Source organism: Megascapheus bottae, chromosome 6, assembly GCF_031878675.1.
Source record: "Megascapheus bottae isolate mThoBot1 chromosome 6, mThoBot2.hap1, whole genome shotgun sequence".
Lineage (NCBI taxonomy): Eukaryota > Metazoa > Chordata > Mammalia > Rodentia > Geomyidae > Megascapheus > Megascapheus bottae.
This window is the reverse complement of record NC_143514.1, coordinates 2,075,839-2,101,040: the sequence shown is the minus strand read 5'-3', so window position 1 is coordinate 2,101,040 and position 25,202 is coordinate 2,075,839. Positions and strand designations below refer to the sequence as shown.

The 25,202-nt window shown below is 53.9% G+C and overlaps 1 protein-coding gene across 1 annotated transcript in view; it reads left to right on the top strand.

Moving 5' to 3' along the window:
• The window catches only part of Igsf3 (immunoglobulin superfamily member 3), a 54,535-nt gene extending 29,661 nt beyond the window's left edge, over window positions 1-24,874 (top strand). The window contains 12 exon segments of the mRNA XM_090334090.1: window positions 621-998; window positions 2,763-3,173; window positions 7,444-7,833; window positions 9,276-9,335; window positions 12,785-13,186; window positions 15,373-15,777; window positions 19,792-20,202; window positions 21,072-21,113; window positions 21,116-21,213; window positions 21,215-21,479; window positions 22,308-22,805; window positions 23,682-24,874. Coding sequence (XP_090190216.1) covers window positions 621-998; window positions 2,763-3,173; window positions 7,444-7,833; window positions 9,276-9,335; window positions 12,785-13,186; window positions 15,373-15,777; window positions 19,792-20,202; window positions 21,072-21,113; window positions 21,116-21,213; window positions 21,215-21,479; window positions 22,308-22,805; window positions 23,682-23,932 — 3,611 coding nt within the window. The 3' untranslated portion in view covers window positions 23,933-24,874.
• The last annotated feature ends 328 nt before the right edge of the window (window positions 24,875-25,202 follow it).

Below are 25,202 nucleotides of genomic sequence, written 5' to 3'. Positions count from 1 at the left end.
TGTGCCCACCTCACCTTGCAGTCAGCTCCACCTCACATCTTGGGCCACAGAGGCCCGAGTTCCCAGGGGACTCAGGCAAACTAGACACAAGCCATAGTGGCCAGCCTGTCCACCCTTGCTCCAGCCTTTGCCATATGGTCCAGGGCTGGGCTGCCCTGGCCCCTCTCCTTCCTCCATCCATGCTTTGTTCTGTGGCCATAGCTCCTGGAGCAGGGCTTGTGGAGTGGTTTGAAAATGACAAGAGTGACCCCCAAGTAAAGGCCAGGCCGCTCTGGCTGCCCCTCTTCCTAATCACAGACTTGGTTTTATTTGTTTCCTCTGTGTTTGTACCAGGGATTCAATTTGTCTGCTCATTTTACCCACAACTTTGTAAAGAGCAAGGAAAAGTAGATATCAAACTGGTGGGGTGGGGCAGGCTGGAGGGAAGGAAGGGAGGGAGGGGATGACAGCCATTCAGTGACATTAACCAGGGTGAGTGGCTGACCATATTCCAGCATCCTCAGATTCCCATGCATGCAAATCAGAGCCCCGCCCCTAGCCATGTAATTAGCATTGCCAAATCACTGTGGCCCCTGCACCTCGTCCCCAGGCCTCAGTGCTGTCTCCTGTCTGGCCTGCAGGTGTGGTGACAGCGCAGAGGCAGGTCACTGTCCAGGAAGGACCCCTGTATCGCACCGAGGGCTCCCACATCACCATCTGGTGTAATGTCAGTGGCTTCCAGGGCCCTGCCGAGCAGAACTTCCAGTGGTCCATCTACCTGCCGTCCGCCCCAGAGCGCGAGGTCCAGATCGTCAGCACGGTGGATCCCTCCTTCCCCTACGCCATCTACACGCAGCGCGTCCGTGGCGGCAAGATCTTCGTGGAGAGGATCCAGGGGAACGCGGCTCTGCTGCACATTATGGACCTCCAGGCCCGTGACGCGGGCGAGTACGAGTGCCACACGCCCAACACCGACGAGCGCTACTTCGGGAGCTACAGTGCCAAGATGAACCTCGTGGGTGAGGGCCTTCTGTAGCTGTGCACCATGCTTTGTATTGTCTACACGTTTTATTTTATTTTTATTTCATTATTTGGTTTATGTGTTACTTATTTCATACTTTACTTTAGTTCTTTATTTCATTTTATTCCATTCTTTGTATTCTAGTTTTGTATCTTGTTTCAGTACTGGGACTTAGAGCCTGGGAGCTGTCCCTGAGCTTTTTCGCCCAAGACTGGGGTACTACCACTTGAGCCACAGCCCCATTTCTGGCTTTTTGCTGGTTCCTTGGGGATAAGAGTCTCACAGACTTTCCCACCTGGCCTGACTTGAAATCACGATCCTCCGGTCTCAGCCTCCTGAGTGGCTGGGATTACAGGTGTGAGCTACTGGTGCTGACTTGTTCTTTAATTAACACGAATACTGCCCTAGCTTATTTTTCCTTTCCATAACATGTCCGTGTTCTATCAGGAGGACATTCAGACTCAGTCCTTGGAGAAAACATACTCTAGGCCTACTTGAGATTAAACTGTCCTCATCTGCAATGGGTGGAAGGGTGGGGAGGGAGGAGATGTTTCTTCTTCAGAACAATTTAACGGTGGGGGTGAAATTCCAAGCCCTGGGCTGTGGGGCAGAGTCTTCACCTGTTTGAATTGTCCTCACACTGAGACTTCCTTCCACGGAGGACTGCTTTGATGAGTTCTGTAAAAATTAGCTTACTAAAAATAGAGGATGAAAATGTTGGAGAAAAAAAAAACTTATCATGATGATGATTTTTCTATACAAAAAAATAATAATTTTTTAGTCTTCTATTCCAGGCATGATACTACATGCTTGCAATCCCAGCATGTAGGCTGAGGCAAAGGGATCATGGTTTAGAATCCATCCTGGAGTGCCTCAAAATAAGAGAAGCTTCCCTGGGGCTCTTCCATGCTGAAGTACATTGGGGAGTGAGGAGGCAAATGGGATGGGGAGGAGAAGAAGAAGTAGGAAAGTGTGTACAAATGTAAAACTAAGGCTGGGCATGCTGGAACACTCCTGCAGTCCCAGGTACTGAGGATTGGGAAGGTTTCAGTTCAAGGTCAGCACAGCAGAGAGTGAAAGTGGAGCTGTGGCTCAAGTCGTAGAACACTAGCCTTGAGTGAAAAAGCTAGGAGACAGCATGGAGGCCCTGAATTCAAGCTCCAGGGCACACACACACAGGATTAGAGGTGTGGCTCAGGTGGTAAAATTCTTGTCTTGCAAGCATAAAGCCTGAGTTCAAACTCCAGTACAAAAGGTAGAAAGGAGGGAGGATGGCAGACAGGCAGGCAGGCAGACTAATACTAGAAATTCCAGGAGCTTGTGCCACCTTCAGATTGCTCAGAGGTGACATTCAGGCTTCTCAAAGCAATACCACAATCTTACCAGGTATAAAAGAAAGTGATTCTCCCTCCAGTACACGGGGCGGTTGGGTGCTGTGTTAGAACTTCCCAAGTGCAGCCCATGTTCAGTCTGAGCATGATTAAAACACCAGGGACAGTAAGTTTGATCAGGGCGTATCACATGCATGCATGGAAATGTCACAGGGAAACCTGGACTTTCACTGGATGCGAAGCTGGACACTGGTGGCTCATGCCTATAATCCTAGCTACTCAAGTGTTGAGGATTGCAGTTCAAAGCCAGCCCAGGCAGGAGAGTCCATGAGATTCTGACCTCTAGTGAACCAGCAAAAAGCCGGAAGTGGAGGTGCAGTTCCCTGCGTAGAGCTCCCTGTGACCTGAGCTACGGGCGTTGTGTGTTGCAGTCATCCCGGACACCCTGCAGGCCACCGCCTTGCCCCAGACCCTGCACAGGGTCGAGCAGGACACCCTGGAGCTCAGCTGCGAGGTGGCCACGGACACAGAGCAGCACAGCCACGTTTCTGTGTCCTGGCTGCGGCAGAACGGAGGCGAGAAGCCGGTGGAGGTCATCTCCCTGAGCCGGGACTTCGTCCTGCATGCCAGCAGCGACTATGCGCAGAGGCAGAGCCTGGGCGAGGTGCGGATGGACAAGCTGGGGAGAACCACTTTCCGCCTCACCATCTTCCACCTGCAGCCCTCCGACCAGGGCGAGTTCTACTGCGAGGCCTCCCAGTGGATCCAGGACCCTGACGGCTCGTGGTACGCCATGACTCGAAAGCGTTCTGAGGGCGCCGTGGTCAATGTCCAGCCTACCGGTGAGTCTCTGGGCCTCAACCCTGGTGACATAGGGACAGTGTGGGCAGGGAAATGGAGGGATGGACAGGGCACAGGTCTCTAGGATAGCAGATTCCTGCTAAGCAGGTCCTAGTGCCAGGCTTTCTTTTTCTTTACTTACACAACCTGTGCATTTGAAGAAATTCCTTTAAGAACTTAAGCTCTAAGTAACCATCAAGCCAGAAGTGGAGGTGTGACTCAACTGGAAGAGTTCCAGCCTTGAGTGAAAAGCTGAAAAGCCAAGTGAGAGTGTGAGGCCCTGAGTTCAAGACCCCATACTGCCCTTCCCAAAAAGGACTTGAAAGATTTCACTGAAAACGTTTTGATTTGGGGACTGTGGCTCCTCTCCTCTGATCCTTTCCTGGCTTGACCTCCCTCTGCTGAGGCCTGGGGAGGGGAGGGGAGATTCCTAAGTTTTCAGAGAGAGCAGAGAAGCTGGGCTCCTGGCTTATTTGTTCTGCTTCTGTGTGGTCAGCTAGGCTCCTGGAGAAGCCGGGCAACACGGGGCCCCCAGTTAGCTAATGGATGTGAGAAATACCTTCCCAGCAGCCATTTCTGGATGAGGAGCACTTAATCTGCTCTGTAGGACCAAGGGCTTTTAGAAGCTTCTAGACCATCTCACATTAAGAAGTCTACTGAAGGGGCCTTAGTTGCTGTTTATCATTTCCCTTCTTAGGTGGTTTTAAGGGCAGTTTGAAAAGTCTGCACCACATTTTGAATTTTAATGCTTTAAAATTAGGTTGCAACAGTTAAATCTTCTTTATTTTAATCTTACCAATTTGGAATTAGGACTTCTCGAATTTGCCCTGCAAATGTATCCAGACTAAGCTACCAAAGGGAAATTTTTTTTTTTTTTTTTTTGCCAGTCCTGGGCTTGAGCTCAGGGCCTGAGCACTGTTCTTGGACTTTCTCAAGGCTAGAGCTCTACCACTTGAGCCTCAGCACCACTTCCGGCTTTTTTGTATATATGTGGTTCCAAGGAATCGAACCCAGGTCTTTGTGCATGCTAGGCAAGCACTTTAACCACTAGGCCAAACTCCCGGCCCCCAAAGGGAAATTTTTAACAGGAAAAAAAAAAAATAGAGTTGACGAGCTCCCTGTGTGCAGGCTCAGCGTTTGCGTCTCCCAGTTTGCTTCTAGTTTGCTTCTATAACTTGTATTCAGTCTGGGTAGCACAGTAGGTCTGGGTCGCTAGGGTACACTTAGTCTGTGCACTCAGGGGGCTTGCAGACCTGGGATCCAGTGTCCACGCACAAGTGCTCTGTGCTGGGATGTGTGTGCAGAGGAAAAGCCATACCTCCTGAGTTCTGGGCTGAGGGGCAGGAGCCCAGATGCTGAGGCAGAGCAGAGACTGGACTCCTCAGACTCCTCCGTGGACTCTGGACAGGGACATTCCAGAACCCAGGGGCATCTCACAGAGACTGAGGTGGCCCTTGGCTCTGCAGGAGACTGGGTTTTTATATGCCAGGCCATGGCATATAAAATGAGGTTTTATATAAAATGAGGTTTCTCTATAAAGTCCAGCAGGCCCAAGCAAGGTCCAGCCCAGCCCCCGCAGGCCACATAAAGAGACGCGGTGAGGCGTGGAGAAAGGAGATTTTCTCCAGGACAGCTGTGGGAAGACGGCTCACACAGCATCCCAGTCTTCCGGGTGCAGACACTGGGCTCAGGCTGAGTGGGGAGAAAGGCCTGCGGGGTTCACACAGTCCCGGGTCACCATGAGGCCTGCTGGACCCTGAGCTCCGTCATCCTTGGAGGAGTTCTGGAGAAGTCCTCGAGGGGCTGCTGGACAGAACAGAAGCAGGGGTCTCCTGCCGTGCTGGCTGTTGGTGTTAAGAAGGCCCGGCCTGTGAGGGGCGGTTTGCCTTCCACCTGAGATGCTCATCTGCACCTTCTCTTTCCTTCTAGAACCAGGTGACTGGGAAGGGACTGCAGCAGAGAACAGCTCACTCAGATCGTGGGCACAGATACAGAGTTGGGGACTTCAGTCAGTTCTCAGGGCCTGGCAGAAGCATGTTCTCAGTTGTCTCTTACATGTACATGTATTCTCATGCATGTGTGCATGTCAAGGAGTGGGGGCCAGGCACACGAGGACCTGTGGAGCTCCATTCTTGCTTCAACCAAATGGAGAGCCCCTCCTGCAGGGGGTGATGGGCAGAACTTTGAAAGTAGGAATGACAACTGATGGGGATTTGGAGGCAGAAGTGGGAGGCCACCTGGAGGGCTGTTAGGTCTGCAGCTAAGCAGCCAGGTAGGGAAGTGCACTAGCCCTAGAAGCCCATGGATGGGAGGCTGGGGTGGGGGTTCTGGGTGAGGCTGGGCCAGGGCGCCTGTGGGTCTTGGCGTGCACAGCTCTGCTGGGAAGTCTGGCCCTTCCCCCCACCTTCTTGTCTTGCTTTTCTCAGTTTTAGTTAGGGAGTGGCTCGTGCAGGCCAGCTGTCCGGAGGCCAGCAGCACTGGGCCTCACTGAGCATGGCCTGGTTGGAAGGTGAGGCAGGGCAGGGCAGGGCACAGTCAGCATGGCTTGGGTTTTGTTTCTGGTGGAGATGGAGAAGGTGAACCATGGGTGCTGCTGCTGGAGAAGCCATAGCTGAGTGTCAGGGAGCCAGGCATCAACATAGGCCAAAACCACGTACTGAGGTTTCACAGACCAAGCAAGGCAGCAGAGTGTTCTGGGAAGGACGGGTGTGTCTTCCCCCAGGGAGCAAGAAGACACAGCCCGGGGCAAATGACAGGTCTGAATATCCTCAAGTGCCCAGGTCCGGCGCACCCTTGTCTGGTCACACATCACTGTCATTGTTTGACCAAAGGGATAATGACAGAGTGAAGGGCACAGGCTCAGTCAGTCCTGAGGGGTGTTCTTATAGCAGATGGGGCCTTTGGCTCTGGGGCAGGGTGATGGCAGCCATGCTGGCAGATGAGTCCAGAAGTGCTGAAAGGTGCCTAGGAAAAGGCTTGGGCATTGGGGAATGGCATCTTGTGGGTTGGCAACCAGGTGGGTGGAAAGCTGAGCTGGCCTGGAGAGAAGAGGGTGAGGGGGGTCCCGGTTAGCCACCTGGCAGGGGGTAGGAGAGGGGACCAGTCCTGAAATGTGGGAAAGGTCTGTATCTGCCTCTCACAGCCAGGCTCTGTGATCATTTCCTCCAGCACTCAGCTCTGTTTCTTTTCCCCTCACTTCTGCCAAGGGGCCTATGAGGCCCAGTGCCAGTCACTGGGCACAGAAGCTAGAGCCCTGCTGGGCCTTCACTCTCTAGAGAGTGCCCAGTTCCGTGGCTGTCAGCAGATGTGGCAGGTATTCATTCATCCAGTAATATAATGCTGTTAGTTTGCCTTGCACACTCACTTGGCATTTTCACTCATGGCTGGTGCTCTACTGTTTGTTTTTTGTTTTGTTTTGTTTTGTTTTTTTGCCAGTCCTGGGCTTGAGCTCAGGGCCTGAGCACTGTCCTTGGACTTTCTCAAGGCTAGAGCTCTACCACTTGAGCCTCAGCACCACTTCTGACTTTTTTCTATGTATGTGGTACCGAGGAATCGAACCCGGGTCTTCATGCATGCTAGGCAAGCACTTTAACCACTAGGCCAAACTCCCGGCCCTACTGTTTGTTTTTTTGCTGATTGACTGGTAATAACCATCAGGCTTTCTTCAAATTGGGATCCTCGGACCTCAGCTTCATGAATAGCTGGGATTACAGGTGTGAGCCACTGCCCAGGCTTGCCTTTACATGTCTTATGTCCATGTCCCCGTGTGGAGAGAAGGAATGTCCTGGGTATTTTCTAGGATTAAGGTCAGTATGTCCAGTGCTATTCTTTGATTTTTGCCCCACAGATCTTCTGGGAATAGTTCTGCAATATCTGATGGGCATATTTGCGATTTTGTTGCTTCAAAGGAATTCCAGGAGTGATATATCAGACTTGGCCTCTGCAGGCTTCATTCATAGGGGAGGCCAGGCATTGCTGGTGGGTTCTTTAGACCAACCCAGTGGTCTAAATAGGAGTTTAGGTTCCGTAGATGCTCCGGGCCCAGATGGCACTCTGATAGTTCAGGGTTGGGTGGTGAAGCAGAGGCAAAGATGGTTTGAAAGTAAGAGTAAGGTACCAGGGAAACTGAGGTAAGCCTCTCGGTTACTGGAGGGTTGGGGGTGGAGGGGAGAGTGCTGATTGCCCCATGAGAAGGAGGCTGGGAAATGGCCTTGTGGGGTCCCTCCTCTGGGGCAAGGGAAGACACACGTATACGTGCCATTGTTTTCTCAGACAAAGATTTCACGGTTCGGCTGGAGACGGACAAGCGACTGCACACGGTGGGTGAGCAGGTGGAGTTCCGGTGCATCCTGGAGGCTCAGAACATTCCAGATCGCTACTTTGCTGTCTCCTGGGCCTTCAACAGCTCACTCATCGCCAGCATGGGCCCCAATGCCGTGCCCGTGCTCAACAGCGAGTTCGCCCACCGGGAGGCCAAGGGGCAGCTGAAGGTGTCCAAGGAGAGCGACGGCGTGTTCGTGCTGAAGATCTTTCATCTCCGCCAGGAGGACAGCGGCAAGTACAACTGCCGCGTGACAGAGCGCGAGAAGACGGTCACCGGTGAGTTCCTGGACAAGGACAGCAAGCGCCCAAAGAACGTCCCCATCATCGTCCTCCCGCTCAGTAAGTAGAGACACAGTGCATGCTGGGGCCACGCGACCCGGCCAGCATGGCGGGGAGGGGGAAGACACTGCAGATGGAGTATATAGACTGGAGATGGGGTGGCAGAGTAGAGACACAGCTGTGCCTCCTAGCCACAGACCCTGGAAGAAATGACCTTCAAATCCAGTTAGCCTTTTACCACCAGGGTCAAGTCTACACGTGAATTACTAAGGGTTTGCTGCCCGAGTGTTTTCTAGGCATAATAAGTCTCTTGCCCACTGAAATCGCATTACTAAAAGTCAGTGGGTTGCCGGGCACTGGTGGCTCACGCCTGTAATCCAAGCTATCCAGGAAGCTGAGAGCTAAGGATCACAATACTAGGTGAGCTTGGCAGGAAAAGTCCATGGGACTCTTTATCAACAATCACCAAAAGCCCAAAAGTAGAAAGAACGATGGCTCAAGTAGGAGAGCACCAGCCTGGAGCAAAAAAAGTTAAAGGACAGCAACCAGGGCCTGGGCTCAAGCCCAGTACTGACACAAAGACGAAAACAGAAACAAACCCCACAAGTAAGTGGGTATTTAGAGCAGTTGGTTAGCATGTGCCAGCCTAGGTTGATCCCAGAATTATAAGATACAATTCAGTGGTCAGGATCTCGGGATCTCTCTGAGCATGCCTGGCAGTACGGCAGCTGGCACCGGGAGGGAGGGGAGCACTTCTGGGGACCCCGGCACCCCCAGTGTGGATTTTGTTGTGTTTCAAATGTCCATTGTGTCTGATGTTCTCATTAACTTATTTTCTCTCATAGTTCTGTTTTTAGTAAAATAATAATAGACACTTAGGATGCTCTGATTTCAACAAGAGGGTGAAGTTTTACAACTAACCTTTAACCTTTCCTCCTCTGCCAGATCGCCCTTTCTCTTAGCCTTGTAACGACTTTCTTTTAGCCTTGTAACAATTGTTTATATTTCATTTTCATATCTACGTGGTCCCAGTATGCTCCTTCAAGTGTGAGGTCGGAAGTGTTCTTTCTATTCTCATTAACAGGATATTACGATGCATACTATTGTTAAGCACACACACACACACACACACACACACACCCCTACACCTGCCTGCCTGCCTCGTCATCTTGAACTTCATCTGCCTCTTCCCCTTCTCTCCCTGCAATTCCCGGCACAGTGCTTGGCACAGGCCAGGTGCTTGCTCAATAAATGTACAGTTGAACTAACAATGCCTGCCCTGCACTTCTCTCTGCCTCTATCGGTCTAACCTTGCGTTAACCACAGACTCTCTTGGACATCTGTGACTAACTCCTCCTGGTTTCGAAAGACAGAGGAGAGGAGGGAAGGGCAGCCTTGCTTGCCTGTCATGTCCCGTCCTCTCCAGTGCAACATGCCGCCCCCCCACCCCCCCCCAGCCCTTTGCAAGAACTTGTTTGATGATCTGTGGCCTGCTTTTCCAGCAGATGACTGGGTAGTTAAAGTTCCCCAGCACCACCAGAACCTGTCCCAAGGCCACTTGGGTAAGTCTGCCAAAGATCCACTGCAATCACACCACTAATGATGATGATGCTAACAATAAATCAGATCTTAATGGGGCTTTTTCCTTCTTGCGAGTCCAAAGTGCTTCCTCATATGAAGTGATCTCGCCCCGTCCCTGGAGAGGGCAGCACTACCTCTGTGTTATGAAAGAGGACAACCCGGGGAGGAGCACTGTACAGTGAGTCCCACCCAGGGAGGAGTACCACTCCGGGAGCACTATGCTGGGAGGACCACACAGGGAGCACCTGAGCTGGACTGAGCCCACTATCCAGTTGGTCATCAAGCTTGCAATGGCATTGGAACCGTTAGCTACTAACGCCAGCTCCAATGCCCTGGCCTAGTCTCTGCTCCCCCGCCCCACGTTCTCCTGGTTAGACACTTCCAGTGAGCATGCCCTGTCTTGCTCATTAGCCCCATCCTCTTTTCACTCAATCCAAGAATCATACTTATTAAAGTCTGCCTGGTTGCTAGCCTGGAAACTCTAGTGGCCAGTGCAGTGCTAGGTTTGGGCTGTGTCTCAGCTGCCAGTGGCTTTTCTTCTAACCATGTGGTTTTTCCAGACTCACTCCAAACAGCAGAGCAGCCCCTTTATAAAGAACAATTCAGAACTGCCCAAGAGTCCAACAGAAGCCAGCACCCATGGCTCATGCCAGTGATCCTAAATACTCAGGAGGCTGAGAGCTGAGGATCAAGGTTCAAAGCCAGCCTCAAAAGTAAAGTCCATGAGCCAATTAGCTAGCAAAATCTAGAAGTGGGGCTATATCTTGTGGCTTAATGCTATCCTTGAATAAAAATCTAAGGCCCTGAGTTTAAGCCCCAGGATCAGCACAAAAACAAAACAAAACCAATCTAGCAGGGTGGAAATGAGGGCCAAGTCCTGCATGGCCATGTTAGCTTAAGGCAAACAGCAAGGTTTCCTCCTACCTCGGAATTGACATCAAACCCCTTGGAATTTATTCTGGTGGTATTGAGTCTATAACCCGAAGAGGACGTTGTTATTAATAAAGCACACACATATCTCATCCTTCAGTGTCCTGACTGGAAGATGGAGCCATAGGCAGTACAGTTAGGAAGTTCCGAACCTACCCTCCACACCCCTGCTCTTTGTTGTGTTGTGTTGTGTTGTGTTTAGTTGTGAATCCAAGCTGGAGCTTGAATTCAGGGCTTCACACTCTCACTTGGCTTTTCTGCTCAAGGCTGGAGCTCTACCACCTGAGCCACAGCTCCGTTTCTGGCTTTTTGGTAGTTCTTTGGAGATAAGAGTTTCACATTTCATAGCCTTTCCTGCCTTGGCTGGCTTTAAACCAAGATCCTCAGATCTCAGCTTCCTGAGTAGCCAGGCTTACAGTGTGAGTCACTTGCACTCAGCCTCCAGCTCCTTGCTCTGAACTACAAATGCTGGAGATGGAGGCTCCAGTCTCCAGGAATGGAATGGTCTCCAGAGGACTCCTGGAGAATTGTTCTTCTCCACCCCTCCCGACTGCTTTAATGAGAAACAGATCTAGATAATACCAGAGCTGATAGAACCAGAGCTGAATGCTGAGACTCTGTGCCATCTTTGTCTGCTTCTGCCTGTCAGGGAGATTAAATGCAGAAAAGTCGATTTGACACATCCTTCTCTGTGTGTGTTTGGTGTTTCCCTTTGTGATTGGGTGTGCTGCTTAACTTGGGATTTGATTTTCATTGATTGATTTAAAATGATTGAACATGTTTCATGAATAAGTGGGGCCCAGAAAATTAGAACCCCAAATTAGTTATGGCATTACAATTTATGTTTTTAAGACTTATTTGCCTTTTGAACTCAATATAGGTGATATACAATAATTGATGCATAAAGATACGCTGCTGTTTATAAAGTAGTGAATGGAAATAATAAAATTATTCTTGTCATTGCCCATTTTTAGAAACAGGACATATGGTAGGTGATCTGTGTCCATTACCTTCACTTTTCGGTGTCTTAAAAATTGTGTAATAATATCCAGGTGCTGATGGCTCAACATCTGTAATCACAACTACACAGGGGGGCCGAGATCTGAGGGTCGGTTAGGAACAAACCTGTGCAGGGAAGTCTGTGAGAGACTCTTAGGTCTAGTTAACCAGTAAAATGTTAAAAGTAGAGCTGTGGCTCAAGTGGTAGAGCACCAGCTTTGGAGCAGCAGCCAGACCCTGAGCTCAAGCCACAGTACCAACACACACACACACACACACACACACACTTCTCAATAGAAAATAACATTTTCCCTGCCTGACCAGAGGCAAATAAGCCTCAGGGGCTTGACTAACTCGGTTGAGCTCAGCTAGCTAGGGGATAGCAGAGGCCACCAGACCAAGGTAGGGTAGGAAGAGTCCATCTTCCAGACAGTTGCAAGACAGAGCAGAGGAAGCAAGCCCAATGCCAGATGAGGCCAGGCAGAGGAGGTAGAGGATGAGCTGCTGGCTCTGGCACCTTCCTCCGTGTGGCAGTGGGAAAGCTGGCACCCCAAACACTGGGGTCCATTTGCCCACACTCGGGCACTGGCCAGCCTTCCAGTACTTCTTGCCACTTTTTTCCTGCTTCCTAAATATTACCCTGAGCCACTCAAATGCCACACATGAGCACCTGGTCATTGATGAGGAAGAAGCTGGGGGAGTTTTCATTGCTAGAAATCAAGTCAAAAGTTCAGGGGCATGGGGCCGGGAGTTTGGCCTAGTGGTTAAAGTGCTTGCCTAGCATGCATGAAGACCCGGGTTCGATTCCTCGGTACCACATACATAGAAAAAAGCCGGAAGTGGTGCTGAGGCTCAAGTGGTAGAGCTCTAGCCTTGAGAAAGTCCAAGGACAGTGCTCAGGCCCTGAGCTCAAGCCCAGGACTGGCAAAAAAAAAAAAAAAAAAAAAAGTTCAGGGGCTGCCAAACAGGGTCTTACCCCATGATTTGTCTTAAGCCCTAAGTGTCATGTCATTGTATTGTGTTTCATTTTCAAGTTTTAGGACCTGATTATCCCAGGCCTCTGCTTGTAACAGAGAACATTCTAGGCTCTAATTGCAAAAAATCTTACCAGTCAGGACATAGAGCAGTCGGTGTCAAGGGTGTTTCATTGCCAGGTGCTGGGGGCTCACACCTGTAAGTCCAGCCACTCAGAAGGCTAAGATCTGAGGATCATGGTTCAAAGCCAGCCTAGGCAGGAGTGTCCGTGAGAATTTTATCTCCATTTAACCAGCAAAAGCCTGAAAGTAGAACTGTGGCTCAAGTGGTAGGTAGAGCATCAGCCTGCGCAAAAAAGCTCAGGGACAGTGCCCATGCCCTGAGTTCAAGCCCCAGTACTGGCCCCCAGAAGTGTCTTCTTATTCTCCACGTGCTGTGTCCCCAAGGGTGGTTCCAGTGGCACCCATCCTCTGTGGGAGGGTGCGTGGTGACCCTGAGCCCCAGCACGGTCCCCTCTCCTCCCCAGAGAGCAGCATCTCGGTGGAGGTGTCAAGCAACACCAGCACGATCCTGGAGGGCGAGAGCCTGCGCTTCTTGTGCAGTGTGCGTGCGGCGGGCCGGCCACAGGGCCGCTTCTCAGTCATCTGGCAGCTGGTGGACAGACAGCACCGCCGCAGCAACGTCATGTGGCTAGACCGAGATGGCACAGTGCAGCCCGGCTCATCCTACTGGGAACGCAGCAGCTTCGGGGCCGTGCAGATGGAGCAGGTGCAGCCCAACGCTTTCAGCCTGGCCATCTTCAACAGCAGGAAGGAGGATGAGGGCCAGTATGAGTGCCACGTGACCGAGTGGGTACGGGCTGTAGACGGCGAGTGGCAGATGGTGGCAGAGCGCCGAGCCAGCACGCTGGTCACCATCACGGCTCTGGGTGAGTGAGGGGTGTGGCCACTGTGGGAGCCCCATGTCCCGCCCCCTCCCCTGACTCCTGTCAGTCATGCAGCTTCAGAGGGTGTGTGTGTGTGTGTGTGTGTGTGTGTGTGTGTGTGCAGGGTAATGTACTCGAACCCAGGGAACACACGGGATAAGGGTGTCTGGGCTAGCGGCTGCTGGATTGGGGCACTGAGCATCCTATCCTTTATTTATTATTTATATCTGGCGGGGCCAAGCCCTAGAGCTCAGTTGTCTTCATTAAACCCTCACTTAGCCAAGAGACAGCCATTTTTATTTCATAAGCAAAGGAACACTAGCAGGTTAGTGAATTTGCCCAAGGTTATAGCTTTGTGTGTGTTGTATGCCAAACGTGGGGCTTGAACTCAAGGCCTTGTGCCTTCTCTGAGGTTTTTTGTTGAAAGCCAGCACTCTCCCACTCAACACAGCTCTACTTTTGGCTCTTTCCTGATTAAATGGAGATGAATCCCCTGGATTCTTCTGCCCTGGTTAGCTTTGAACAGGGATCTTCCGACCTCAGCCTCCTGGGTAGCTAGGATTACAAGTGTGAGCCATCAGCACCTGGTTAGGGCTTTCAAGTGACCATGTCAGAAAGTCAGAACCCAGAAAACCAGCGCCCATCCTCACCTTCTTCAGGGCTCTGTTTTATCTGCCTGGGACCCTTACTTGAGGAAACCATTTCTTCTTTAGCACGCAATGAAAAGATACCTTGAGGTTGGTGAAATCCAGAGAATATGAGGTAGGTAAGGATGCCCCTGAGGTGCCATCAGTGTATTCACATGTGAAGAGAACAGTGCGGCTAAACAGAGATACAGGCTGATGCTGTTCAACCGCACCTTCCCTCCCATTCTGGGGACCACGCCGCCTTCTTCCCGCAGGTGGCGCTGTTGGAGCTCCCAGTACAAGCTGTGAACAGCCCTGCCCCAAACCAGTTAGTTCTTCCCATCCCACCCCAGATTACAGTTGAATTTGCTTTTCACAATCCTAATCTTGAAGATGCTCGTGCTTTCTACAGCACTTACATAGTTCATGTCTCAGTCTCCAGAAACTTCCTCCAGTGACAGAATTTCCTGGATTTCTATCGCCTGTACCTGGGGTGGGTCTTCGGAGGTGGCACCGTATGCAGTCACCTTCCATGTGTGTGTAAGGCAAGGGGCACTAGGCAGGTCCCTTCCCCTCAGAGCAGACACTCAAGTCCTGCTGGGGCTTCCGAATGTTCAAGGAGCAGCCTCTGAGGCTTCAGCTTTTGCTGGCTACTTGGAAATAAGAGTCTCATGGACTTTCCTGCCCAGGCTGGCTTCAAACTACAACCTTTACCTCTCAGCCTTCTGAGTAGCTGGGGTTACGGGCATGAATCACTAGTACATAGCTATGCCTCTGTCTCACAAGGTTGTTAGATTCAGTGAAAAGGGCTGAGAGTGAAGCAGTGTGCCCGCGCCCAGCACCTGGGCAGTGCCCACCTAGCACACAGCAGCGCTCACCAGTACTGGCTGCTGTTTTATGGTTACAGTCAGTGCCCAAATTGGGGTTAATATTTCACACTGGCACTGTGCGGAGCTAAGGTTTGGGAAGGGATACGAGAAGCTCTCAGCCCAGAGATTGTAGCACCCCAAAGTTCAGACTTGCCTCTCACCCAGGGTTGCCACCTGCTGAAGGTCAGCCCTCCTGCTATGGCCCCTCATCATCACCCCCAGGTTTTGTGGGAGAGTCGGAGAGGGACAGGTGACCTCCAGTGCCCCCCTCTGGGGCGTTGTGCACTGAGGGCCACGGCCACATGGATGTTTATAACATTGTTCTCCATCCACACAAAATCACGAGCGCAGGCTGAGGGACTATGGGCAGACAACTAGGGCAGGCCTAGAACCCAGCACATATTGGTGATTCTGAGGGCTTTCAAGATGGGGCCGCCCTGAGGGAGTCTCTAGAACCTTCGTTCTTGTAGGGGGTTCGCCACACATGCCCACGTGGTCTCTGGGAGGGGCTTGGGCTGAGCCGGGGTGGCTTTCCCCTGAAATAATGTGCATACACGGCAGAGGGAAGCCCAGAAGGGAGCTGTGGGCCTCTGCAGCTGGCCCCCACAGGTCCCCCTGCTCCAGGACGGTGATCTTAGGGAACAAACCAGCTCTAGAGGCCAGAGCTCCCGGTTGATCCCTGCTTGCCCTCTAGACACAGGCTTTGCGGTGACAGCCATCTCGCGGACACCGGGGGTGACCTACAGTGACTCGTTTGACCTGCAGTGCATCATAAAGCCACACTACCCCGCCCGCGTCCCTGTGTCCGTGACATGGCGCTTCCAGCCTGTGGGCACTGGGGCCTTCCACGACCTGGTGACCTTCACACGGGATGGCGGGGTCCAGTGGGGTGACAGGTCCTCCACCTTCCGGACACGGACTGCCATCGAGAAGGCCGAGGCCAGCAACAGTGTCCGCCTGAGTGTCAGCCGGGCCAGCGACACGGAGGCGGGCAAGTACCAGTGCGTGGCGGAGCTCTGGCGCAGAAACCACAACAACAGCTGGACACAGCTGGCTGAGAGAGCCTCCAACCTGCTGGAGATCAGGGTGCTGCAGCCAGGTGGGTATCAGCTGAGGCGTGAGCACAGAGGGATATGGGGACATGTGTGGGGGCATTCCACATCAGGTGACAGGAAACTAGGAGTGCATGTGAGCCTCACCCCTGTACCTGTGTCCAGTTCTTCATTTTGCGAGTCCTACAGTACTTACCTCTTCCTTTCTTTCTTTCTTTTTTTTTTTTTTTTGCCAGTTGTGGGACTTGAACTCAGGGCCTGGGCGCTGTCCCTGAGCTCTTTAGCTCAATGCTACCATCCTACCCCTTGAGCCACAGTGCCATCTCCAGTTTTCTAGTGGTTAATTGGAGATAAGAGTCTCAGGGACTTTAGCGCCTAGGCTGGCTTTGAACCGGGATCCTCAGATCTTAGCCTCCTGAGTAGCTCAGATTGCAGGCGTGAGCCACCAGTGCCCAGTGACCGCTCCCATCCTTGACAGCCCAGCCCTGTGCCCTCCTGTGTGCCATGGTGCCATTTTGGAGCCATTCGCTGGCAAATTTGTGGTAATCAGGGCACTGACTGACTCCTCATCCATGTCCCCAGCATGTCTCAGCGGAGCCTTCCTCTAGTGTCCCCCCCTCTCCTTCCCCTCTCTGTCTTTTTCCTTGCCAGTCCCAGGGCTTATCTCGGGGCTTCCTGCTCTCCCTTAGCTCTATGCTCAAGGCTGAACCACTACCACTTGAGACATGCCTCCACTTCCAGCTCTTGCTATGGAGTGGAGATTTAGAGTTTCCAGGACTTTTCTACTTAGACTGTCTCCAAACTATCCTCAGCCCTCAGTCTCTTGAGTCATGTCTTGTGATTTTGAACATGGAGTCGTTTCTGTTGCATTCTCATTGAGACTTGAGCTGTGGTCGGCCTAGGGACTTGTCACCTGGTCCTGGGAGGTGGATGTGCCAAGGGAGGTGCCCGGGCCAGGGTCCCTAGAATACAGAGGTACTCCCTTAAGTGTTGCTGTCTCATTAATTATATATTGAGTGGCCGGGAATGTGGCCTAGTGTTAGAGTACTTGCCTAGCATGCATGAAAACCCGAGTTTGATTCCTTGGAACCACATACACAGAAAAAGCTGGAAATGGTGCTGTGGCACAGATGGTAAAGCTCTAGCCTTGAGAAAGCCCAAGGACAGTGCTCAGGCCCTGAGTTCAAACCCCAGAACTGGCAAAAAAAAATTACATATTGAACACTTAATGTTTACAAGAAGCTTTGTGTTTCATGTATGTTTATGTGTGTGTATGTGTGGGTGGGTGGGTGGGTGCATACATGCGTATACGCTTACCATTCCTGGGGCTTGAACTCAGGGTTGAGACGCTATTGCTTAGCTTTTTTGCTCAAACCTGGCACTCTGCCATTTAGACCACATTTAGGCCACCATCGCTGTCCTTTGGCTGGTTAATTGGAGATAACCTGGTGGCCTTTCCTTTGAACTGGGCTCCTCATTCAGATCTCAGCCTCCTGAGGACAAAAGTACCAGTGGCCCACATTTAAGTGGTAGTCTGGGTGTAGTCTGGCCTCAGGATCCAAGTTCTTAATTTTATTCTGTTATGTACTTGAGGCAAAGCACTTTCATATTTTATATTCATATTTTAATTGTTTTGTACTGGTACTGTGATTTGAGCTCAGGGCCCCATGTTCTCACTTGGCTTTTGTCTCAAGACTGGCACTCTACCACTTGATCCATGCAAGCAAGTCAAAAGAAAATGCCCTTGGTCAACTCAAGCTGCCAGCTCAGCCTTGAGAAGCAGAAGCCCGTGGATTTGGCTCTGCTCAGAGTCTTAAATATTGCCCTGAGTCCCCATCTCCCTGATCCGTGGAATCCTCCACTGGCGAGGCAGCACTCCACACAGTAGACTATCCTCCGGGAAGCTTATTGCTTTGTCGATTTTAATGCGGAATCTTTAATAGCCATACCAAGAGACAGTCGTAAACATTTGGAAAATGAGGGCTGACATTTCCCTCATCGCTTCTGTGTTAACAATGCATAATTGGAGTGTTCTTGGGGCTTGAGGAAATCAGCAGGAAACGTGGTACTGGTGTATAATTCAAAAGAGGAAAGAACAGGACCAGGTGTATGGCCTAATGGTAGAGTATTTGCCTAGCATACATAAAGCCCTGAATTCGATTCCTCAGTACCATATACACAGAAAAAGCCAGAAGAGGTATCGTGGCTATAGTGGTAGAATACTAGCCTTGAAAAAGCCCAAGGAGAGTGCTCAAGCCCTGAGTTCAAGCCCCAGGACTGGCCAGAAAAAGGACAGAACAGCTTACGAGTTAAAAATGCCAAGGGTGCCCTGGCTCTCACCTGGAATCCTAGCTGCTCAGGAGGCTGAGACCTGAAGGTTCTGGTTCAAAGTTTGTGGAAACTTCTCTATTTAACCACCAAAGGGCTGAGAGTGAGGCTATGGTGAAATGGTAGAGCATTATCCTTGAGCAGAAAAGCTTAAGAGACATTGTCCAAGCCTTGAGTTTAAGCCCCTGTACTGACACAGAAAAGGAGGGAGAGAAGAAAATTGAAAGAGAAAATAGCCAGAATTCAGGGCTGTGGGAGAAGGTGAGGCTCCGACATGTCCCTGGCCACAGGTGATGGGCGCGGGGGCTACCAGGCCTTCCTGGGCTCGGGGCTGGTCCTTCCCGGATACTGAATTGTGGTCAGCCATGAGCTGACCCTTTCCCAAGTCAGGCCTGCAGCACATCTCAAGGTGCCTGTCTCTTCATCTCTGGTCACTTCCTAATATTCTGACATGCGAAGGGATTGCTTTGAAGCCCATGACCCTTTCTTAGGTTCACTCTCAGAGCCTGTGCCTGAACTAGAGTTGGGTCATGGGAGGCTGTTACTACAGCAACAGAGGTCTCCTTAGTAACAGCTGCAAATAGAATCTGGCCGGAGAAATGATAAATTACACAGCAAATGATACATTACACAGAGGGCTGGGCTTTTTATACATTACACAGCGTCTTTCTGTTCTGTACCACTCAACTTGGCTTGGGGGCAAGCACCAGCTGATGCAGGTGGCATGGTCTGTGCTGCCTCAGTGACTCACATCCTGAACATAGTGGGAAGGGATGAGAGGGGCTGGCTAGGCCTACAAACTGGCCCAGCTGTGGCCAGCCAGCCAGCTGGGGGCCTCACCATAACCTTGCACTGGGTCTCAGGGTGCCCTGAAGGACTTGCTGTATGTAAAGGATGAGGCGGGGAGAAGACAAGGAAAGGGAGCCAGGTCTCATTTGGCTTTTTTGCTTAAGGCTGATACTCTACCACTTGAGCCACAGCTCCATTTCCAGCTTTGAACCTCAATCCTCAGATCTCAGTATCCTGAGCTAGGGTTTCAGGTGTGAGGCACCAGTGCCCGGCTATTCTCTCTGGCTGGAGGTCTGTGTGTGAATTCAGAGTCCCTGGAGGAAGGGAAGTCTGCCTAGCAGCAGGACATGCATCCTCAGAGCTGGCTGTGCATGAAGTCCTGTTGCAGGGAGCAGCCACATTCCAGCAGGCTGAAGACTACATCCATCCAGAACATTTTCAAGGGTTGCTGATGCCAGGCTGGAGCTGTAAGACAAGGTGACCCCCATGACTCGGTGCCTGGCACTGGCAGAGAGCCTTGGCCACAGTCAGGGATGCATCCTGGGTTTGGGTGCAGCTTCTGCTCCTGTGGCTAGAATCTGGCCTTAGACAAAGAGACCGCCAGGAGCCGATGCCTCGGGCCTGTAACCCTAACTATTCAGGAGCCTGAGATCTGAGGACAGAGGTTCAAAGCCAGGCTGAGAAAAAGTCAGTGAGACTCTATCTCCAATTATCACACCCCTCCCCCCAAAAACTGGAAGTGTAAATGGCAGCATGGCTGCCCGCACAGTTTTAGGCCAGGATGGGGTCCGGGCAGGACTGTGCGGTAGCTGTGTGTCTCGGCGGCCAGGGTGCGGGAGGTGGCCAGGGCCTGTGCCAGGGAGAGTGCCCGATAGCAAGCTCCAGGCCCCGGACTCGGGTGGGGTGTCACGTCCCCGCTGACCCTGCGCCCCCGCCCCCCGCAGTGACGAAGCTGCAGGTGAGCAAGTGGAAGCGCACGCTGACGGTGGTGGAGGGCGGCTCCATCCAGCTCAACTGCTCGGTGCGCGCGCAGACCAGCGTGGACTCGCGCTTCGCCGTGCTGTGGTACGTGCACCGCGCGGCGGACGCCGACGGCAAGCTCATCCTCAAGACCACGCACCGCGCCGCCTTCGAGTACGGCACCTACGCCGAGGAGGCGCGGCTGCGCGCGCGCCTGCAGCTCGAGCGCCTGGCGGCCGGCGGCCTCTTCAGCCTCACCGTGCACCGCGCCGAGCTCGGCGACAGCGGCAGCTACTACTGCCACGTGGAGGAGTGGCTGCTCAGCCCCAACTACGCCTGGTACAAGCTGGCGGAGGAGGTCTCCGGGCGCACCGAGGTCACCGTGCGCCAGCCAGGTAGGGCGACGGGGGCGGCGGGGGGCGGGGCTCGGCGGGGGGCGGGGCTCGGCCGGGGCGGGCCTGCGCGGGGGGCGGGGCTCGGCGGGGGGCGGGCTTACGGGCAGGACTGGGGGTGGTCGGCCTCGGCTCCTCCCCTCGCTGAGCACGCGGTGGGTCGGGGTCCGTGGACCTTGCTGCCTTCTCTGGCCTCCAGTCCCAATCCTTCCCTCCTCCGATAGACAGCCGTCAGTGTCCGCTTCCCCGTCATTCCCCTGGGAGCCCTCCGCCTCCCGCGCAGCCAGGCCCCTGTCACGCCGGGGCCCACAGAGCTCGGGTCTGGGTTATGTCAGGATACTGCGCCGAACGTGTGGCCCGGGACCGCGGCCTGGCACACGCGTGCTGCCCGTACTGGGCTGTGGTGGGAAGGGGCGTGGGGATGCCCCAGTGTGTGCCTGGGTGACCCGTCCCCGCCCCTCTGTGTGCCTGGGTGACCCGTCCCCTCCCCTCTGCGTGCGTGGATGACCCGTCCCCTTCCCTCTGTGTGCCTGGGTGACCCGTCCCCTCTCCTCTGCGTGCGTGGGTGACCCGTCCCCGCCCCTCTGTGTGCCTGGGTGACCCGTCCCCTCCCCTGTGCGTGCGTGGGTGACCCGTCCCCGCCCCTCTGCGCGCGTGGGTGACCCGTCCCCTCCCCTCTGCGTGCGTGGATGACCCGTCCCCGTCCCTCTGCGTGTGTGGGTGACCCGTCCCCGTCCCTCTGCGTGCCTGGGTGACCCGTCCCCGCCCCTCTGCGTGCGTAGGTGACCCGTCCCCGTCCCTCTGTGTGCGTGGGTGACCCCGTCCTCGCCTTGTGTACGGGAGTGTGCTCATGTCCTCGTCTCTCTCCACAGACAGCCGCCTGAAGCTGAGCCAGGTTCAGGGCAACCTGTCAGTGCTGGAGACGCAGCGGGCCCAGCTGGAGTGCGTGGTCCTGAACCGCACAAGCGTGGCATCGCAGCTGGCCGTGGAGTGGTTCGTGTGGAAACCCAACCAGCCCGAGCGGGAGACGCTGGCGCTCCTGAGCCGCGAGGCCACCTTCCGCTATGGCGAGCAGGCGGCCAAGAACCGGCTGCAGGGGCGGCTGCACATGGACAGCCCAGCCCTGGGCGTGTACCGGCTGCAGGTGGACAACGTGGCCGTGCAGGACAGCGGCACCTACGGCTGCCGAGTGGAGGAGTGGCTGCCTGGGCCTGGGGGCGCGTGGTACAAGCGGGCAGAGGACACGGCAGGCCCCACCACCCTGACAGTGATGCGGCCAGGTGAGGCACCGTGCCGGTGGCACCCTCGGTGGTGCAGATCCCTGCAGACTCCCGCCCACTGGCTCTAGCAGATGACCTGTGGAGACTTGGGCGTGTTTGTGCACATCCACGCTGCCCGGGGCTTTCTTGCCAATGGGGCATTGCAAGACTTGGGCCCGAGGTGATTGGAGTTGTTTATGTTTTTGGTCTGTTTTGTTTGCCAGGTCTGGAGCTTGAACTCAGAGTCTCCAGCTCTTGTTCAATTTGCTTGTTAGGCTGGTGCTCTACCACATGAGCCGCATCTCCAGCCTAGCTTTTTTCCTGGTTACTTGTAGATGGGAGTCTAGCAGACTTTTCCACCTGGGTTTGGCTTCAAATGGTTATCCTCAGGATCTCATGGGATTATAGGTGTGAGCCACTTGGCTTGAACTAGTTTTCTTTTTCTCTTTTCTTTTTGCACTACTGGGGCTTGAAGTTAGGGCCTGGTCACTTTCCCTTGGGTTTTTTTTTTTTTTTTTGCTCAAGGCTGGTGCTCTACCACTTGAGCCATAGATCCACTTACACCTTCCTGATAGCTAATTGGAGAGAAGAGTCTCATGGACTTTCTTTCCCAAACTGGCTTTGAACTGTAATCCTCTGGATTTTAGCCTCCTAAGTGGCTAGGATTATACAAGTATGAGCCTGGGTGTCTGGCTGGAACGTATCCTCGCCTACACATGGCCCTGCCTCATGTTTCTGGTGGGTACGCGGTGCTCAGGTGTGGATGTGCCTACAGAGTAGTCGGTGAAACACCTCTGGTGTGTGTGTCAGTAAGTCAGCCTCTCTCCCTTCTCTGCCTTTGCTACCTAGACGCTGCCCTCCAGGTGGACTCGTTGGTCCCCAACGCCACTGTGTCAGAGAAGGCCGCTTTCCAGCTGGACTGTAGCATCGTATCCCGCTCAAGCCAGGATTCCCGCTTTGCCGTGGCCTGGTATTCCCTAAGGACTAAAGCCAGAGGGAGAAGGGGAAGCCTTGGCATGGAGGGGGAGGAGGAGGAAGAGGAGGAGGAAGAGGATCAGGAGGACATGTTCGGGCAGGACAAGGAGCCGGAGGAGCCTGCAGAGCGGACTGTGCTGCTGAGCGTGGGCCCAGATGCAGTCTTCGGCTCTGAGGGTGGCCCCTGGCAGGGCCGGCTGCGCTTCCAGAGGGTCTCTCCCGTGCTGTACCGGCTCACCGTGCTGCAGGCCAGCCCCCACGACACCGGCAACTACTCCTGCCGTGTGGAGGAGTGGCTGCCCGGCCCACAGGACTGGTACCGGCTCACAGAGGAGGAGTCTGCCCCTGTCGGCATCCGTGTGCTGGACACTGGTGAGTCCACTCCCAGGGGACAGTCACAGCTCACTTCAAATCTAGATGTGCCCTGGGGTTCACATGTGCTTGTTGGCGGGGATGGGGGAGGCAGTCGTGGGGCTTGACCTGAGCACTGTCCCTGAACTCTTCAGCTCAAGTCTAGCTTGCTACCATGTTGAGCCATGTCACCACTTCTGGTTTTGTGGTGGTTAAATTGGAGTCTCATGGACTTTATTGCCTGGGCTGGCTTTGAACTGTGATCCTCAGATCTCAGCCTTCTGAGCAGCTAGGATAATAGGCGTGACCTACCGTGCCCAACTATATTTTTCTTTGTCATACTGAGTAATGGAAGGGAAAGCAGACCAGGGCAAGAATGCCGTGAGCAGAGGAGGGAGCATGGGTTGGGTTCCTGGCATCAGGGGCTTAGAGATGGACTGGGCGGCTCCAGCTTCCAGAGAAAACTGAGGCCCTGAGTGTTGGGGGACAGGGTGGGCTCCGGCGGTCTAGTGCCCCCTGGTGGCCCAGGATGGCATTGGTGCAGGTCTCCCTCACTGCTGCTGGGCAGTGGGGTGGGGGTGGCATCATTAATCCAGAGCTGCATCTGGCCATGGGAAGGCTGCGTGCAGTGCCCCTAGAAGGACATTGGTGGCAGTGTTGAGTGCAAGGAGACAGGAGTCACGCTGACTGCACTGGCTTCCATGGCACATTAGACGTGGTCAGATAACGGCCAGCTTTGTTCTGTGAGACAGGCGGAGAGTGGGGTTGTGTTGTGGGTGGGGAGACGTGGCCTCAAGGAAGAGGCGGCCCCGTGGCGTGTGTTGGTTGGGCTGGGCGTGGTCTTCAGCGTGGATGCAGTTGTCTGGCCTCAGGTTCATGTCCTCATGTCCTTACCAGGCCCTTCGCTGCAGTCCCTCATCTGCTCCAACGACGCGCTCTTCTACTTCGTCTTCTTCTACCCATTCCCCATCTTTGGCATCCTTGTCATCACCATCCTGCTCGTGCGCTTCAAGAGCCGGGGCGCAGGCCGGGGCTCGGATGGGAAGAATGGGGTGCCGCTGCTGTGGATCAAGGAGCCGCACCTCAACTACTCCCCGACCTGCCTGGAGCCCCCTGTGCTCAGCATCCATCCGGGAGCCATAGACTAATGGGGCCCACACGGGCCCCCAGACCGCGCTGGCACCCGCTGCGCCCGCTGCGAAAATGTCCCTTGGAAAGTGTCCCCGTGGTGCCGCCACGGTGTGACATGCCACGACGGCCTCGGGGTCCGGCCATTCATTGTCGGCGCCGTGTCGGGGCCTGGCCGCTGTAGCTTCCTAATTTGGGGTCTGTGTGTTGCGATGCCACGCTGGGCTCCTTCTAGACCGGTCGGTTTCCTCGGGCAGATCCCCGACCTCTCACAGCAAGGGGTCCTTCCAAGACCTTCTGGATTTGCACACTTGAAAATGCTGTGCCGGAACCGAAACACGCCCACACTTTTGGTTTGGGTTTTGTTTTGTTTTGTTGTTTTCTTTTTTCTATTTTAACAAAACTTGGAAACTGGCATGGCCCGTGCTTGGTGTGGCCCAGCGTGGCTCATCTCTCCTTGCCAGGAGCACGGGAGCGGCCCTGTCGTGGGCAGAAGCCTTGTGTTGTGCTTCCAGGACCTCTACAGGACCAGCCCTACACCCCCATCCACTGGGGCCACCACACCTGGCAGCCTCGGGAACCAAACAAGGTACAGCTCATCCTTGCCAAAAAACTTAACCACCACTAAGAAATCACCACGGGCCGTGATCCACGCTCCAGCACCCGAGGCTGCTGTCAGCAACAACGAGCGAACCTGCTTGATCAATGCTAAGGACTGGAGACACCAGGCCGTCTGATTTGACCGGTCAGCACAAGTTGGCCTCGAACCCAGGGCTGGGCACACAGCCCTGTTCTCAGGTGCTTTGCCAAACTTGGAAGAAGCACAGCCAGGGCCAAGCTGGGGCCCACACCGTCATGGTACCCCCCCCCCCGTGTGGGATGAACTCGGGTGGGGGTCCTGCCTCCTCCTCTCCCTTCCCCCACACTGTCCCCAGAGACACTGACATCTTCCTTTCCCCTGCCTCACTCACTGCCAAAGCAGAACAGGCGGAGGGAGTCCCCACCCCCTGGGACTTGGCCAGTGAGCCAAGCATACACCTGCAATCCGGCACCCAGGAGGCGAAGGCAGGAGGGAGAGTTTGAGGCCAGCCCGGGCTCCACAGGAAGACCCTGTCTCGAGGAGGGTGAGAGGGGAGCAGGTCCTCGTCCTCACCTCGTCTCAGCAGGGAACACTGTTGGGGGAGGCAGGTCCTTCCCTTTTTCCCCCCTTCTTTTGTGTTGGTACTGGGCCTTGAACTAGGTACTGTCCACTCGCTCCTCTGCCCAACGCTAGCGCTGTACCACTTGAGC